Source organism: Hylobates moloch, unplaced genomic scaffold (assembly GCF_009828535.3).
Source record: "Hylobates moloch isolate HMO894 unplaced genomic scaffold, HMol_V3 SCAFFOLD_1, whole genome shotgun sequence".
Lineage (NCBI taxonomy): Eukaryota > Metazoa > Chordata > Mammalia > Primates > Hylobatidae > Hylobates > Hylobates moloch.
In genome coordinates, this window is record NW_026652276.1 from 142,280,681 (window position 1) to 142,299,193 (window position 18,513).

Genomic DNA, 18,513 nt, shown 5'->3' on the forward strand with positions numbered 1-18,513 from the left:
CACAAATGGTATATCAGTGAATATTCTGGCTTATACACCATCATGTAACAGCATTTTAATTTGTAGGATAGATTTTTAGGAGTTACATTATCAGGGTATTGTCAAATTTTCATCCACAAAGCTGTATTAAGCTATACTCTCCACTCACCCTGTTTTGGGGAGTATAGCTCCCCAAAAGAAGAGAGTACTATCTCTTCTTGCCCTCCTCCCTGTTTGATATTCTTAATCTTTGCAGTTTTTGCCAGTCCTATAAGTTAAAAAGTAGTTTTTAGTGAGGTTTATTCATTTGTTTGTTCATTCAGCAAATTTAACAAACACTTCCTGTGTCCCAGGCACTAATCTAGGCCCTAGGGATACAGCAGTGAGGAAGACAGTTGTGGTCTCTGGGCTGTTGGAACTTACATTCTAATGGAGGTGGGGAGAGCTCGGGAAAGACTACAAATCAATAAACACTCATCTCTTTTCATGTTTATTAACCTTTGTACTTATTCCATGAATTGCTGGGTTCATATCCTTTACCTGTTTTTCTATTGACCTGTTCACTTTTTTCTTATTAATTTGCAGTTCGTTATCTATTGTGACATCCATGCAAATGTTTTCTCCTATAAATATACCTCGAATAAGTCATCATTTGACAAGTTAATGACTGTACCAGTTCTTATCCATGTACGGAATTATAACAGTATAACTGACTTCTTTGGTTGGTGAGAAAGAATTGGACTAAGTCTTAAATTTCCATATTTCAGCATCCTCTGAAGAATTCATAAAAATTATTTTTGTATTTGTAAAAATACATTAGAACTGTGAGTCTTGTGTGAGACTTGAAGCTATCCAGGTGAAGGGGACTTAATTGAATTAATTTAATTAATAACTTATTATCAATATTAAGGTAGATAAAACATTATATATGTAAATTTTGTTTTTCAGTGAGAATGTACATCATGGTCTATTCAGACGTGATTTAATAACAGCTGAATTCTTAGAGAAACATGTAATAGGATATCTTATAAGATCTTACCATATCTAAATTGACTTGGAATAAAGTGTTATGCCATTTATTCATATGGAATTTTAGCGGGATGTATATCTTTTGGATTTTAAGTCTTTTTCGTATTTTCAAGAAGTCATGTATATTTCAAATATTTATGAGCAAACTACAGATTCAGAGTTCAGACCATTTTATTGCCTTCGCCTCCTCTGAGGTAGCTTGCAGTGCCTTACAGGGCAAATGAGGGAGCACCGAACTGCTCTTGATGTGATGTTCAAGTGTGGCTGAACAGCACTGGTTGTTTACATGAAGTTACATCAGTTGTTGTGTGTTGTTAGCAATCGTTTTGTTCTGCTCCATATTCCATCAGTTTCTTTATCAAAGTTTAGTTTTGACGTTTCTAATTTGAACTAAATAGTTAAAATTTCTTGGTAAAATTGTTCTGGTAATGACAACTCTTAGTTGGGAGAAAAAGAGACCATGGGCGATTGGGCTATGTCAGCTCTGGCAGATCCTGCAGTGTGATAGCCCACACAGTGAATGTATTAATGAATTGCCTTTTGATGTCTCGCTCATAGTAAATATCAGTTTCTATATTTGTCAGTTGGGTTTTTTTTTTCCAATCTTGAATACTTTTTTTGTGTGTGTGTGTGACGGAGTCTCACTGTGTTGCCCAGACTGGAGTTCTGTGGTGTGATCTTGGCTCGCCGCAATGTCTGCCTCCTGGATTCAAGCAATTCTCCCACCTCAGCCTCCAGAGTAGCTGGGATTGCAGGTGTACGCCACCACACCCTGCTAATTTTTGTATTTTCAGTGGAGAAGGGGTTTCACCATCTTGGCCGGGTTGGTCTCAAACTCTTGACCTCAAGTGATCCACTCGCCTCAGCCTCCCAAAGTGCTGGGATGACAGGCATGAGCCACCGTGCCTGGCTTACTTTTTTAAAAATATGCTAAAATCACATAGCTAAATAGGCACTTTTTATATTATACGTTCTGTCCCAATTTTCTTCCTTTTTATTATGTTTCTTCATGTTGGTGGTTATAAAGTTTAGAACTGAATGGAAGTGTTAGTAATTGTGAAAGTAGATACTAAGGTGGGATATAAATATAAGGATGACCTCTTTGTTCTTCATGTCTTATGGCTGTCTTGTTTCTCATTCTTCTCTCTCCTCATTGGTTTCTTGAATCTCTTTATTAGTGGAGAATTGCACCTAATCATGAGCTTCTCAAAAGCAAGGACTGTAGCTGTACCTCTTGCTCCATCACAGTGCCTGACACATAGTGGATGCTCAGTAACTGCCTGATGAATGAACCAACACATGCAGGCAACTGGCTGCTTAATACTGCTTTTTATTATGACAGTCTCTCTTTCTCTCTCGAGACTACTGCGAAAGGTGTGTTAAATGTTTACAAAATTATTTTAATGACCCCAAAGTTAGGTAGTTATAAATAAAAATCATTAGTTGCACTATCATTTATATTTCGGGGATTTTCCTTCTGTTTTCAGTGTGTACTGATTGCAGAACTGTGTTTTATCTATATATTGATGTTTTTATTTTGCAGTGAACATTAGCTTAGACCATATTTTACAAATCCTGTACACAAAACAAGGTTTTTAAATATACCATTCTGAGCCATATAGATGATTTTGTTTAAAATTATACTTCTACATTTGAAAGAAGTACCCTTGGTGATTTCCATGCACACTCAAGTTTCAGAACACTGCCTTATGATCCCCTTGCTCAAATTCCAGTGAAAAAGACACTCTTGTGACATACTATTTTAGCCTGATATTGTAAATACCACATGAATGTCTATGTCTGTCTCCCTGGCCAGTCTCACAAATGGCTGTTTACAGTTATTCCCCTTTGAAACTAAGGATCAGAAAAAGGATTAAGCATATGGTATGCTTTTATTTCCATAGTAAGAAGAAAAACTGCTACACATTAACTGTTCTGATATTGAAATTGTAGCATGAATTCTCTAGTAATTTACTCAGTTATATGGATAACAATGCTTTATAATCCTTTCAGTTACCCAGGTGTACATATGATTACCAGTTCATACTGAAGAGTAGACTGAGGCATTGTATCATTCTCAATAACATGTTGTTCTGTGGACATTTTGTGGATACGAAGTAGGTATATGCTTAAAATTTTACAGTCTAGAATTGTCCTGGCACTGAGTTAGAACTTTATAGGCCAGTTGCTGATTTGTTTTTGTGTTAAGATGATCTTCATCCAGGTTTATGTCCCTGCAAAGTCATTACACTTTGTAAATTGATAAATAAGTGTATTAATTTTACCCCCAGCCTGGCTGCTTGTTAAAAGATATGGCTCTTGACTTAAGCAGCAACATAAAAAGAGTTGTGTTACCTTCTTGAGGAGAATGGAGCTTTTTCTTGAGATTTAATATTTACCAGAAGTCTGATCAAGGCAGGATTTTGGAATGATTGTCTGAAAATTGTGCAGGGTGTCTGTTCCTATAGATATTCTATGATCTTATCCTTGAGTTTAACAAAGCTTTGGGGAGTTAGCTGTATACTTGGGCCTCCTCATTTTGTACTCTGTAGAATTGCTTTTACTGAATTTCACTTTGGCATTAAGCTTTTGGCTCAATATGAATGATGTTATACAAAACAGCCCTATGAAACTTTTATTTTATATACTGTAAAAATGTTATTGAGGACATTGAGAACCATGGGAGAAATTTCTTTCTAATTTTGGTACCAGGAGCCAGAAATAGTTGTGTTTTCTTCCCTGAACAATGATGTGTATTTATCTTATGGGCAATGGCTCATATAATTTATTGTATTTCTTGCTTCATGTTGGTTGTTATAAAGCTTATAAGTGCATTTTTGGCCCACTCCTCACAAGTGTAAATGACTTTGTAGTTCCAAGTTGTTTTCTATTCCACCTTGACTTCTAATTTTGCCTTAATTTTAAAAAATATTGGAAGAGTGACACAGAAAAGTTGCGAGAATAACTATAAAGAGTTCCCATATACCTTTCACCCCAATTCCCCTAACATTAACATTTTTCTATACAGGTATTTGCTTTGTCACTCTGCCTCCTCCCCTTCCTTACCCTTACATTTCTTCTCCATCTTCCATCCTCCCCCTCCCTCCCACCCTGTGTGTATACATACTGATAGCTCCTGTTTGCTTTTAATTTGCCTCACCAAATGTATCTGTACAAATGCCTGTGAAATGCTTTTGGGGGGAGAAGGAGGCAGTATATTACTAAATTAACAATAATAATAGATAAGAATGTATGAATTTCATATCTATATTGAAAAAAGAGTTATGGAAAAACCTCTTGTTTTAGGTGGAAGGAAAACAAATTGTGTGTGTGTCTGTAAGAGAGAGGGGAGAAAGATTGCATACACATGTGTTTTTAGGAAGATGCTTATAATACTTTAAACCAGAGTACGTACTTTGAATGACAGAAGAGGGAAAATGCCAAGACTTCTTGATTTAAATAAAAAATTAGTTTCCTTCTTAAATAGAAATGGGTATACTGTTTTATGAAGACTAAAGCATTAAGAATGTTTGGGAACGTATTTGCTTTAGTAATCAAGCTCAATTTAGTAATCAAATAATCAGAGTAGGACTGTGAAATAGAGTGGGAGCCTTAATTCAGCAATTTACCTCTATTAATAAGTTAGTCATAAAATAATTTCATGTTTGATAGTTTTCAAACTACACATTTGTCACTTATTTTTCTTATTTATTTATTCATATTAACCACCCCTCAATAATAAGGTTGTTTTGGGAGATGGGAATAGAATGACAATTGTTTATGTACCTGTTATTTTTCTTAAGACAAAAACAAAAACGTGTTTTATTATACTATACAATGTAGAAGACATTATAACTCTGCATATTCCTATTTCAGATACTTAAGATATAATCTTATGTTATTAATGACTAAACTTTTTGTGTACAGAATAGGAAAAATAATAAAAATGAGTTTAAAGAATATCACAAATTATAAAAATGTTACTTATAATCTGAAAATAATTTTAAAAATTTATACCTCAAAATACACAACATAAAGCTGTTGCTAAAGTAAGTAGATCAATGAAAGAATTGTCCTATGGCCTATGTAAAAATAAAGCATAGTTGAGTGGAAAGAAGCTAAAGAATTCAGTCTAAACTATATTCATTTCTTATTTCTACGCAGTTTGCTAGAGGAATCTGCATACAAAAGGAACCTCCTTTTCCTTCCATAAACATCATTTTTCCCATTACTAATTTGTTCCATGTTTGTGTATACGTGTTTTTAAACCAAAATGGAAGTATTTCAAATACATTCTTAAGAAGCAAAATTGACCCAAAATCTTACAGATGAAACAACACCCCACATTTTAAATGTATGGTATATTGGCCGTGTGCAGTGGCTCACACTTATAATCCTAGCACTTTGGGAGGCCAAGGTGGGTGGATCAGCTGAGATCAGGAGTTCGAGACCAGCCTGGCCAACATGGTGAAACCCCATCTGTACTACAAATACAAAAATTAGTCGGACGTGGTAGCACGTGCCTGTAATCCCAGCTACTTAGGAGGCTGAGGCAGGGAAATCGTTGAACCTGGTGGTTGGAGGTTGCAGCGAGCCAAGATCACGCCACTGCACTCCATCCTGGGTGAAAGAGCAAGACTCCATCTCAAAAAAAAAAAAAAAAGTATAGTATATTAGGTATACCTATTAGGTATATTAGGTATATATGGTATATATGGTATATTAAAATATATCATGTTACACTTAGGGAACTAATCTTAAATAATGGTGATTGCTTTAATGCCATAGAAAAGTAATTCAATGATGTTGTCTGACACAGTTTCTATAGATGGCATTCATTTATTCCATCAGCAGTGGAACATAGCATTTCAGAAAATGGGCTTTTGGGCAAGTAGACTTAAGGTCCTTGCTCCACTGATTGTGTGTGATCTTGATTTCTGATTGGTAATATAGAGTTAGTAATACTTACCTCTTAGGGTTATATGATGATGAAATGAGATGATGACTGGTGTCATCATGTTTACCTAACTCCTGGTAAAGGCTCAATAAATGTTAACTGTTGCAGTGCTGATATTTGTAATCATGCCACTGATAGTGCTTTAAAAAAATAATATTTAAGCTTATAGTGTGGAGATAATAGAAACAGTTGTGTTTGATATAGAGATGACATAGGTAAGGAAGAAAGAAGTAGGACCTATTATTATTATTATTATTATTATTATAGAGATGACATAGGTAAGGAAGAAAGAAGTAGGACCTATTATTATTATTATTATTGTTGTTGTTGTTGTTGTTATTTGAGACAGGGTCTCACTCTGTCACCCAGGCTGGAGTGCAGTGGCACTATCATATGCAGCCTTGAACTCCTGGACTCAAACTATCCTCCTGCCTTCTGAGTAGCTAGGACTACAGGTGTGAGTTCCCATGCCTGAGTAATTAATACATTTTTTATAGAAATGAGGTGTTGCTGTGTTACCTAGGCTGCCTGGAACACCTGGCCTCAAGTGATCCTTCTGCCTCAGCCTCCCAAAGTGCTAGAATTACAAGTGTGAATCACTGCCCCCAGCCGAGGACCTATTATTGTTATTTTTTAAATTTTATACATAATTGTTTGACTTTTAAGATGCCTTCAACAAATTTTCAGTGAAGTTGAGTTTATGTTTCCTAGTTTTCTATTTTGGGTAATATTTAGAAAAGAGCCTGGCACATAATATAGACTAGTAAAATATTGTTTAATATATGAGTTAAGAATGTTCCTTTTCACTTATGCTTATCTTTATTATGTATAATCTTGTCAAATATATGTTTATGCATCAGATTTGTTTTTGGCCAAATATCTATAACCAGAAATAAAGTCGTATGGTTAAAAGGTGTTTAACATTCATGTTTTTATTCTAGTGGTTTATATTTTCAGCCTCCTTTTTGTGTGTGTGTATGGAACAGTGGACTTGTGGCAAATTTAAGTTGCCTTTTAAAAATACTAGTAGTAATAAGAGACAGCATTTCTTAAAGAGTTATCTTAAGTGCTATCCTACTACATCCCCACCATAACTCTCCATAGTATGCCCTCCTATTATCTACATTGAAAGATTTGAAAACTAAAGCTTAATGAAATCAAGTGACTTGCTAAGTCACAGAGCTGGTAGCTATCCTGCAATTTGAATGTAAATCCAGGGTTTTGAACATGATTCTAAAATGCAGTATCAGTTTGGGGGCACTTTTGTTGTGGAAAGAGATGCATTAAATTAAAACCCAGTTCATAATTGAATATATTTAATTTTATAATATTTAGAGTCTGAACATTTTGATATATTTAGAATTATACTTTTAACTTAAGGAGAAATGTATTCCATTTTAAGGTTGCATCTCATTTTCTCAAAGTATGTGTTACAGGCTTTTTAAAAAGGCTATTATTTTTCAGAATTTAATGTTTTACTTGCTACAGAGCAGATGACTAAGATACAGGCAGATAAAGAGTTGCTGAGGAGTTACTTTATGTGGAAGGCAAAATTTGATTTAAATGTTTTATGTGGAATCTAAAGATCCCTTTACTAAAATAGAAAACCACAGAGGGTGCCCTATATTATAAATATATAAACTAGTAGTCTTGTCTCTAAAGTAAAACCTTACTTTTAAATGATTGATTCAGTATATTGATATGCTATCTTCCCTGGAAATAATTGAGAGATTCTTATAAGGTTTTCCACAAATTAATAACTCTAGAATTTTTAGATAAAAACCGTATTTTAAAATTCTATAAGGAACAAGTTTAATATATTTTAATAATGTGATAACTAGTGGTTTATCGTTAGACCAACGAAACAGAAATCTTAAAGAGATTTTTTTTCACATCTACTTTTATGAGAAAGGGACAACAGTTCTATATAAAGATTTATCTAAAGAAGCAATCTTCAGATATGTAATAAGGTAGTTCAGTTTCTGGTCATATACTTAAATGTATGTTAAAGTAAAAGAAGCAGTTTTAAATGAATGGTGAAGGACAGTTGGACTCTATCATATAATTCACATATACTATTCATCTGTGACTTTTTGAGCATTATTTTAATGGATGTTGATGAATACAGTTGATTTCAGAATTCATTATTCTGGAATCTTGCCATTAGAATTTTTCATAGTTTGGTAGATTTCTATGAAAATTAGTAGCAGCAAGAAAGAAAGGAAGGAAGAAAAGGGAAAGGAGAGGAGAAGAGAGGGGGGGGAAAGAGGAGCGGAGGGGAAGGAAGAGGAGGAAAAGGAAGGAGAGAAGAGAGGGGAGGAGGAGGAGAGGAGAGGAGGAAGGAAGAGATGTAAAATGGAAGCTTTTGATTGGACTCTGAACAAACGCTTAATCTGTTGGATTATATTCATGAGCATATCTTACATGCATGTAGCTATGATATTAATAGTTATTGTCTTCTTTGGTTCCAAATAGACCTATTGAAGGCATAGTGAAAATTTCCACTCTAACTGCTTTAGAGTTAATAAAGGCAAATTTGAATTATCCTCATGGTTATTCCATTTTTGCTTGGTAGCCTTCAAAATGGCCACTTTACAGAGGAGGGAGGAGATTAGCAGATGTTAAACCCTTGAGTTGTAACCTCTGCTTTTACCCCAGTGTAGTCACATAGGCTGCTATATCAGTTTTTAAAGCCTTTTCCCCAAGACATAACCCTCCTGAGAATTCTATGGTTCTACTAATTGAAAGTTGACCATCTTTATGTCGAAGCATGGTGTGAGCTTTTTTGTTTTTGTTTTTCTTAAAAGAAATATCATGATAGGCTTGAGATCGCCAGTACTAGTATATTCATTGGTGAATCTCTTCTGAAGAAAATAATAGTGCTACGATGAGAAAACAAGCTTTTTGAAAAGACTATGCTAAGGTAACACAATTAGTCCTCTTTTAGAGTTATGGCAGTGATTATTGTTTGAGATGCCTGTTGAATATATAATATTTTCCTTTTGCTACTAAAAATACTGATAAACAGATTTGAAATTCCGAATTTCCCACATGGAGGGGAGAATTATTCAAATATGAAAAATATTTATGTATTTATTTCTCTCACACATATTCCAGGCCAAGATTCTAGCTGAATATTCAACCTTTTAAATGACATAAAATAGTTCTATGCTAGATGTAAAAGACGCTAATGGTTGTTCTACAAAAAATATGTTGTGAGCAGTTTCCACATTTGATATAATTGAAACTTTAATCTTGGACCTTGGCCATTTGCTACTGAAAGTACAAGAAAAATATTAGTGTAGATATATTTCATGGAGTCCTGGAATTGGGAGGGCTTTGGAGATAATTGAACCCACTTTTTTTCAGGTTTTAAAAGAAGAAATTGAGTCCAGAGAGGCTCAGTGACATGTTTAAGGTAACAACAACAAAAAAAATGTATAGAACTGAGATCACATTACAGACTTCTTTAACCTGTGCCATGGATTTTGAAGTCAGTATCAATGTAAAGCTAAGCTTCTGGATATGTGCCACACCACTAAAACATTTTATTTAATATTTATATCCAAGTTAAGTGTAGATTTCTCTCCTTTGTTGGTGCATAGTCTTATTTTGTTTTGGTTCTTTGTTTACTTTGCAGATATGCTAGTGAATTTTTATACTTAAAACCTGTTAGAATAAGAAACAAAGTGTCTGCATCCCTGCATCTTTGTATCTATTACATAATTTCTAGAAACAGGGAAAATCACTTCTAAGTTTATGTGTGCAATTATAAAGTGTAGTTAAACTGCACTTGTGGAATGATGAGTTCTGAGCCAGTCATAGCTCTGGGTACTGAGGCTTTTTTATGGACTATTTCCTAAAGCTAAGTACTAAATGTACCCTTCAACCAAAAATGTCACTAAGATAGTGGACATCAACTGGAAGGATAGTGGAAGCAAAACAGAAAGCATTTCTCCACCTTTATACAAAATTACAATGCATTGGGATTATATTGGTATTGTGACATACTGGCACCTGAAAATGTAAGCTCATTCAGTTTACCACTTCTTAAGAAAAATGAACTAGAACTGGAGAAGCTAATCTAGATAATAAAATAACCACTAGTGGATAGGTGAGAATATCACCTTCATGAAATGAGATAATATTTTTGGAGAATCAAAGCCTAATATATGTTTCAAATATAAAGCAATCATTAAGTGGGTAAATACTTTTTTAAAAAAATGGGTCTATTGTCCAGGCATGGTGGCTCATGCCTATAATACCAGCACTTTGGGAGGCCAAGGCGGGCAGATCACTTGATCCCAGTAATTTGAGATCAGCCTGGGCAACATGGTGAAACCTTGTCTCTACAAAACATACAAAAATTAGCCAGGCATGGTGTTGTGCGCCTATAATCCCAGCTACTCAGGAGGCTGAGGTGGGAGGGTCGCTTGAGCCCAGAAGGCAGAGGCTGCAGTAACAAAATCAGGCCACTGCACTCCAGCCTGGGCTGCATTTTTGGTAGTTTACTACATGAGTTTAGAAGAGATAAAACGAAGCACTATCTCCCCCCAGGAGGTGGCCAATTTATGGAACTCGGTATCCCAACTATTAGGTGAAAATGAATAATTTGAAAAGGTTTAGATAAACTTGTTGATGCTTTATTTATATGAATTGTCAGGAAAAAAGATATGGTTGTATGGTTGAGAAGTTTATTCTTTACTTTTTGGAGTTCAGGGAAAACAGTCACATCATGTGGTGACACAGAATATTTGACTAAATGGACCAACATCTTGACTCAGAGTGAAAATTCTTACGAATAAAAACAATCTTTTTAAAAGTATCTTTCCTTTCTTTTCCAATATAAGGGAAAAGGAAACTTCAGTCGGGTATAGGTGGTAGGAAAAATTACCCTATGTGAAAGCTTGGTGTTCATGTTGAAAACTATATAAATGCCAACTAGAAAAGGGAAAATTGAAGGGAGCAAAAGGTGAAGCTCAGAAACCTAGTCGTAGTTTTGCATAAAGTCTAGATTAAACAACCAAAAAAGTGTGAACATATTAGTGTAATGAAGCCAATAATATGATGATTTATTGATGATAAAATAGTAAAAATAAGGCTTTGGATTCCTTAGAAGTCTAGCATTTAAATTGATCACCAAAGGTGCATATCAAAAAATAAAAATGATAATAAAAACATGTCTATTTTGAAAATGTGTCTGAATCATTGCACTTTGGTAATGATGTCTCATACTGTCTTAGAAAAATTAATGCATTTGTAGAGGTATCAGACTGGGATATAGTGTGTGTGTGTTTGTGTGTTTGTGTGTGTGTGTGTGTGTGTGTGTATGTGTAACATGTATCAGGGAGGAGTCTATTAGGAGACACATCAATGTTAGGAAAGACCCTGGAATATAGTGTATTGAGGCACCCAGTACTGGACAAAATTGTGAATCAACATTTGTTCATTTAGATTTGAGAAATCTAAATAAAAAAGAAAGGACCATTAGACCTCCCATTCTCCTCAACTCTAGCTCTTTCTCTCGCTCTCCCAACTCTAACTCTCTCTCACCCCCATTCCCTTGCCTACTCGAGGGACTTGCGTGCTGTTCTAGGAGCTTCTGTGATCTAGACACATTTTTCTACTTTTCTTTGTCCTAAATACAGTAATGCAATTGTCTACCCTGTTAATGCCAAGACTTGGTTTAGACCTGACCAACCTAACACCTGAAATGTCACTAAATGATACTTCCTACCACAGACTTCATATTTTTCTCTGAAATTGAAGTAACTACTATTTTTCATTTTGAAATAATTATTTTAATTGTTAACACTTTTTAAAAGATAAAACTTATTTCTTAAGTATATTACAGGCATTTAAACATTCCAGTGTTTTTCATCCTAGATTCAAGAAAAAAAAGATAAAGTAATAGTTTAATAAAATCACCAAGAGTGGGTAATACCTTAGTTTTAAGGTAGTTTGTTATCAATTTTTATACTTTGTATCTCTTCTCTGCTTTTGAAATTGTAGTATCTATACTTGAAGCTTGCGGTACTATGTCTACAATATACACCATTTGTTTTTAAGGCAAAAGCTTTAAGGCACATTCTAGAATTACTGAGTTATCTTTTAGAATCAGTTACCTTATGAATAAAATATCAACCTAACTATAGGGAAATTTGGATTTCACTATTGCCTTTTTCCCTGAATTGCTGGGAATATAGGCACTTGATACTTGTTTATTTGAATTCATTGTGACCTTGTTACCATTTTGAATGCTTCAGATTCTCAAATTGCACGTTGGAAGAAGACCCATTCCTTGCTTAGTTGTCCTTGTAGGGTGTTGATTTTAATGTCTAATATTTTGAGCTGCTTTAGAAAAGTAGGATTATCATATAAGAAATACGTACTCATTTTATAAAAAGAAAACTAGTCTTTCTCAGTGTATACCTTACTTTTTGGGGCACTGAAAGTTTGTGGCCACTTAAGCAAGCCCATGTAATAAATTCCTGTAGCATAGTCTAGTCCCTAACATATGGGTTAATTTTTGTTCTCCCCTTAGGATATACTTTTTTTATTAACCACTTTTACTTAAGTAAAGGGAAATCTTTTAACTGCTTTAGAAGTAGCTACAATGCTTAACTTGTATAGTTGCTGAATCATGCTTTTTCCTGTCTTTCATTTCTGATTAACTTTCTCTGAGCAACATAGTCTCATATTTACATTAGCATCAATTCACTTGAACTAGTAGTTACAGTTATAGTAACATATAACAATATTTAACTGTAGTAGGTAATGAAAGCTAACATTTACTGAATGCCTGCTATGTGCAAAGGACTAAGACCCAGTGCAAAACTTTTTTTTTAGGACAAGGTTTGAATTTTAATAGTGAAGCTGAGAGTATGATTGTGAATTCACCGGAATGTTGTATAATTGGCTGTGTTGCATAGTGAGATAACGTAATTGTGGTGTATGGCAAACATGTGGCAGCTGTTTGTTGTTGCCTGGCAGATAGGCTTACATTAGCCTTAATTTCCTTTTCTTCATGTATCATTATGCCTGTATTTTTATAGTCTTGTTTCTTTGTACCAATCTGAATCTTCCTAAATGTCAATAGCGTTAATCATTGTAGGTATAGTGATATGAGGTCTAAATGATACGAGAATTCATAAGTTTTTTTTTTTTGGAGACGGAGTCTTGCTCTGTCACCCAGGCTGGAGTACACTGGCACGATCTCGGCTCACTGCAAGCTCCGCCTCCCGGGTTCATGCCATTCTCCTGCCTCAGCCTCTCCTAGTAGCTGGGACTACAGGCGCCCGCCACCACGCCCGGCTAATTTTTTGTATTTTTAGTAGAGACAGGGTTTCACCATGGTCTCGATCTCCTGATCTTGTGATCCACCCGCCTCGGCCTCCCAAAGTGCTGGGATTACAAGCGTGAGCCACCGCGCCCGGCGCGAATTCATATTTTTTAAAAGGAAATTACTACTTTTTTATATATTATAACATTTTCCATCCCTGCCATCAGAAAGTATTGTCCATATGCTCATGGTGATATATAAACCAAATGGTTCTTCTGAAAATTTAAAAATCTAAAGTATTTACAGGGATTGCTATTAGTGTACTTTTGTGTTTTAAAGAATTCACATGGCTATTAAGCAAATCCTGGATATTGGACAAACAGCAATAAAGGTTAAGAAAAATGAAATTTCAGTTAAAAAAAAAAGTACTCCCCCACTCCCCAGGGAAAAAATCAAAGATTTTATATTAGAAACATGAATTTAGAATTCAGAACAAGTATTGCTTATGACATCAAATTTTATTGTGATGTATCAGGTGGAAATTTAGTCAACATTTTTCTTAAAGCAAAAGACTCAGGCTATGTGTATATTGAACGCTAGTACATTCTAATTTCCCTTCTCCTTTTCTCCCACTTCCTCTCCCTTCTCCCTTCTTCCCATCTCTCTCTGTCTCCTTTTTGACCAGTAACATTTTAGAGTTGAAACCTATGCTAAAGTTACCCATTTCTTTTCGGAATAATTTAACTTTTCTTCTTAAGATTTTGTGAACATCCATTCCTTATGTAAAGAGTATTTATTATGCCCAATGGAAGTGAGAGGGTTGTGGGACTACCCCTTAATGAGACGAAATCATACCACAATTATCCACTTTAGTTTAGTGGTTGACCAGGACTTCTTTACATAGATAAGATTTCTGTTTGTAATTTTTGTTTTATGTACAAAATACTATAATAAATAATTTATACCTTTATATGTACCAAGTTTATTTTGAAAAAAATAAACTGGATATACTTATTGAACAGCTATTAAGATATGTACACTGACTTTCCCTAAAATTTCATATACATTTCAAAATCAGGGCTCTATTTTAAGTATGTTTTAATGATACTGTGTTGTGTTTACTGGGTGAAATTGATCCACCAAGGAGCTGAAACTAGTGCTCTAATTTTAAGCTTTATTTCTTAAGAAAAAATATCCATGACTTTGTCACTACTGTGAATCCCCATGGTATTAAAAAAAAAAAACTGGTAAAATTAGGTGATGAGTTTGTATATAATAAACTTCCTATCAAACCCATTCTTTTTTTTAATTTTTAATTTTTGTGGGTACATAATAGGCAAATTTATGGGGCATATTATATGTTTTGATACAGGCATACAATGCATGATAATCACATCAGGATAAATGAGGTATCCATCACCTCAACCATTTATTCTTTCTTTGTGTTACAAAGAATCCAATTATATTTGTTTAGTTATTTCATTTTATTTATTTATTTATTTAGAGACGGGGTCTCACTCTATTACCCAGGCTGGAGCGCAGTGGTATGATCATGGCTCACTGCAGCCTTGACCTCTTGGGGGATCCTCCCACCTCAGACCCCCTTCCCCCCACCTCTACCCTCCTCCTCCACTGGCTGGGACTGCAGGCACGTATACCACTACACCCAGTTATTTTTAAATTTTCCGTAGAGATGGGGGTCTCACTGTGTTACCCAAGCTGGTGTCAAACTCCTGGGCTCAAGCAACCCTCCTTCCTTAGCCTCCCAAAGTGCTGGGATTGTAGGTATGAGCCATTGCACCCGGCCACTTAGTTATTTTAAAATGTATAATAAATTATTGTTGACTATAGTCACTCTGTTGTGCTATCAAATACTAGATCTTATTCGTTCTAATTACATGTTTGTACTCAAACACATTTTCTATCCTAAGTTGTACTGAAACTATTTCCACTGGATGTATTCCATACAAACTTTCTTTTGATTGGTTGTTTTCACTTGCTAGAGTTCTAGTAAAATGCTGAGGATAACTATTATATTTCTTTTGTTTTCTGTTTTCTTTTTTTTCTTTTTTTTTTTCCCAGGCTGGATTGCAATGGCGTGATCTTGGCTTACTGCAACCTCTACCTCCTGGGTTCGAGTGATTCTCCTGTGTCAGCTCCCAAGTAGCTGGGGTTGCAGGCACCCGCCACGATGCCCGGCTAATTTCTTTTGTAGTTTTAGTAGAGACCAGGTATCACTATGTTGGCCAGGCTGGTCTCGAACTCCTGTCCTCAAGTGATGCGCCCGCCTCGGCCTCCAAAAGTGCTGGGATTACAAGCATGAGCCACTGCGCCCGGCAGATAACTATTATACTTCTAATGACGTTTATAAAAATATTGAACACTTGTAAAATTGGGTAACCTATAATCCATGACTGTGAATATACAATTTCTAATCAACTTAACTTTCGCTTGATTTAAAAACTTTTTTTAGGGATCCAGTATTTGTTTATAATAGTTTTATCAGATCTATCTAGTTTTAGACTCTTAAATGCCCTATAAAAACCTAGAGCATACTCACTCAGTGGAATGTCCATAAGATTTCTCTGAATACAAACACAGAGAGTATTTGCTGTGGGCTCAGAGAAACAAGTTTCAGCATTTGATTCTAGGGGAAAAGCATTTTATGTTTTACTTTGTAGGAATAGGGATTATGCAGGTAAGAGTGAATATGTATTGAAATTTTTAAAGAATTAATTCAATATAAATATAAAGAAGCTATGATTTATTTGAAATTCTTAACCTCTCTTTCAGGGATTTATTGCATTTATTTATAATAGTTTCTCAGTCCTGTATTTTGGGAGGCTATATTAACATATAGGAGTACAGAACTTTTTTTTTTTTTTTTTTTTTACTTTTGAGACTTTTAGGAGGAATAGAGGGGATTAATCTAGGGAATGGATCTGAAACAAGGCTAATAGACTTAGATTTAAACAATTTCAGTAATTAAAAGCACACTGAATCTAATGAGATCTGGCACTTGTTTTTTCTGAAATGGATTACCCACTGCTTTTTTTTTTTTCTCTCCCCAACTTCTTATAGGAGCCCAGTTTCCTCCAATTGCAGCACAAGACCTTTCTTTTGTTCTAAAGGCTGGCTACCTTGAAAAACGCAGAAAAGGTAAACTTAAGGTTCTAATGAAAAATGTAAAAATAGTTTCATCCTTAGATAGAACATGTTTGTAGTATACATGTGGAGGCAGTATTCGTTTTAGGTGATTAAAGAGTTTAAAGATTGTAAGAAAATCTGGATGACATTATCCAAACCACACAATATAGCTCTTAGCTTTAAATAATTTTTAATAAGAAAACATTAGGTTAGGTTTTTAGTTGTCAATCTCGGTTATTTGTAAATGATTCAGGAGCTGTTTCCTGCCTCTCAAAGGAAAGCTGCAGGCCATGACTGTATTCTCAAAGGTGGGATTTCTCACCAGTATCTCACTGCGCTGAGCAGCAGGTTCTCCTGTGCCCAAACTGGCATGGTTCAGATCAAGCCTGGCATTTTGTCTGCCATTGTCTGTTATTCATTTCAGTGTTCCTCTCCATTGGCTATGATAATTGGGAGGTGACCATATGGTCTCACTCTTTCAACACCAATATTTAATGGAAATGAAATATGGAGGTGGTTTTACAATATGAGAAATGAAAAGCAGACAGTCTTTTCATTACCATTCTGCTTATCTCTCTTGTAGTCCCTTTGGGCCTTTCTATTTATATTTCATTTTGCTTTTCTTAGCTTTCTTAGCTGAATTTTAAAACTGAAAGATAACAAATAATCTAGGTTAGCTCCTCCCCTCTTTTTATATTTATAACAGATGAGAAAATGAGACCCAGATGAATCAATTATCTCAAGATTGTATAGTCAGATGCCTTTTTGACTGTCCCTGTCAAAAAACTTTGTTAGCCATGCTGTTGATCCCGTTAAGTATAGCAGCCCCATAGCTACTTTACTTTATTCCCTTTAGCTTTGTTGGTTTGTTGTTGTTTGGCTTTTTTGTCTCTTGGAAAAGAAGATACAAATTAGTCACACAATGTTAGAGCTCAGAGGAATCTTAGAAATCATATTAATTAACTTTTTCTTTTATAGTAAGGAAATGGCCTTACATTTTCCCTTCTTTATTGTAGATCACAGCTTTCTGGGATTTGAATGGCAGAAACGGTGGTGTGCTCTCAGTAAAACAGTATTCTATTATTATGGAAGTGATAAAGGTAATGTTGGTGTTCAATTATATCAACTACTATTGCATAAGAATTTTTTGGCCATCCCTTCCCCCTCTTTTGGTTACAGAATAAACTGAAGACAAATAATAACTGAGAATTATAACAATTATAATCTAATTTATGATTCATTTCATTACTTGACAAATGCTCCAAATACCAGAATGCCCTCAGAGCTAAAACAATTGTGTTGTATTGAATTAGAAAAGAGAGTAAAATAACTTTAATCTGTGTGGCCTTTCACCTTAGGGAATATTTATTATCCCGCCTACTGTTGTAGAATTTCTGGAAAAGTTAAGAACATAGGGTTGTGAGAGTTTCAATGGCAGAAAACAGATTATTTTTCTTAAATATTTTAAAATAAAATTAGATAAAATTAAATATGAACAGCACCTTTCTGAGCTCCCTTTATAGATTTAAGGAATAACAGCAAACACGTACATAGAATTTACTATATACTGGGCACTGTTCTAAGCACTTTGTCTAAGTACGTTAGCTATGTTAACTTGTTTAGCTCACAATAACTCTGTAAGTACTATTATTAGCACCATTAATTTGACTTTTAGGAAAACTGAGAACAGAGAGGTTAAGTGACTTGTTCAAGGTCACAGAGTTGGAAAATGGCAGATCCAGGAATTTGTTTTTCCTTTGTTTTTAGAAACAGGGTCTTGTCTTGGTGCCTAGGCTAGAGAGCCGTGGCTGTTCACAGGTGCAGTCATCACACCTTGCAGCCTAAACTCCTGGGCTCAAGTGATCTTCCTGTCTCAGTCTCCCAGGTAGCTGGGATTACAGGTGCACACCACTGCACGCAGCTCAAATTTGGGATTTTAACCTAGAGAATATGGTTAGAGTCCATGTTCTTAACCACTATTGTCACTACATTAATTTAGAAATAATAGGATACATTTTACAACTTCATCATTAATTAATAAATTCTCTCAGTTGTAGTTCACATAATTTTAAGTTTGTTATTTGAACAAATAAAGCCACCAAATAATGAAATTTAAACA

The 18,513-nt window shown here is 34.9% G+C and overlaps 1 protein-coding gene across 15 annotated transcripts in view; it reads left to right on the plus strand.

Annotated features, from left to right (window-relative positions):
* SKAP2 (src kinase associated phosphoprotein 2) overlaps positions 1-18,513 on the plus strand; it is a 218,836-nt gene that overhangs the window by 119,620 nt on the left and 80,703 nt on the right. For 13 of the 15 annotated variants that reach the window (XR_009215509.1, XR_009215510.1, XR_009215512.1 and 10 more), the window contains 2 exons: positions 16,329-16,406; positions 17,411-17,494. Coding sequence is in view for 1 of the 15 variants with exons in the window: in XM_032758872.2 (XP_032614763.1) it covers positions 16,329-16,406; positions 17,411-17,494 (162 nt within the window). In the remaining 14 variants the exon portion in view is untranslated. Of the gene's footprint in view, positions 1-9,339; positions 9,384-16,328; positions 16,407-17,149; positions 17,206-17,410; positions 17,495-18,513 lie in introns of those variants that run through there. The other 2 variants (XR_009215515.1, XR_009215514.1) reach the window with 2 other exon arrangements.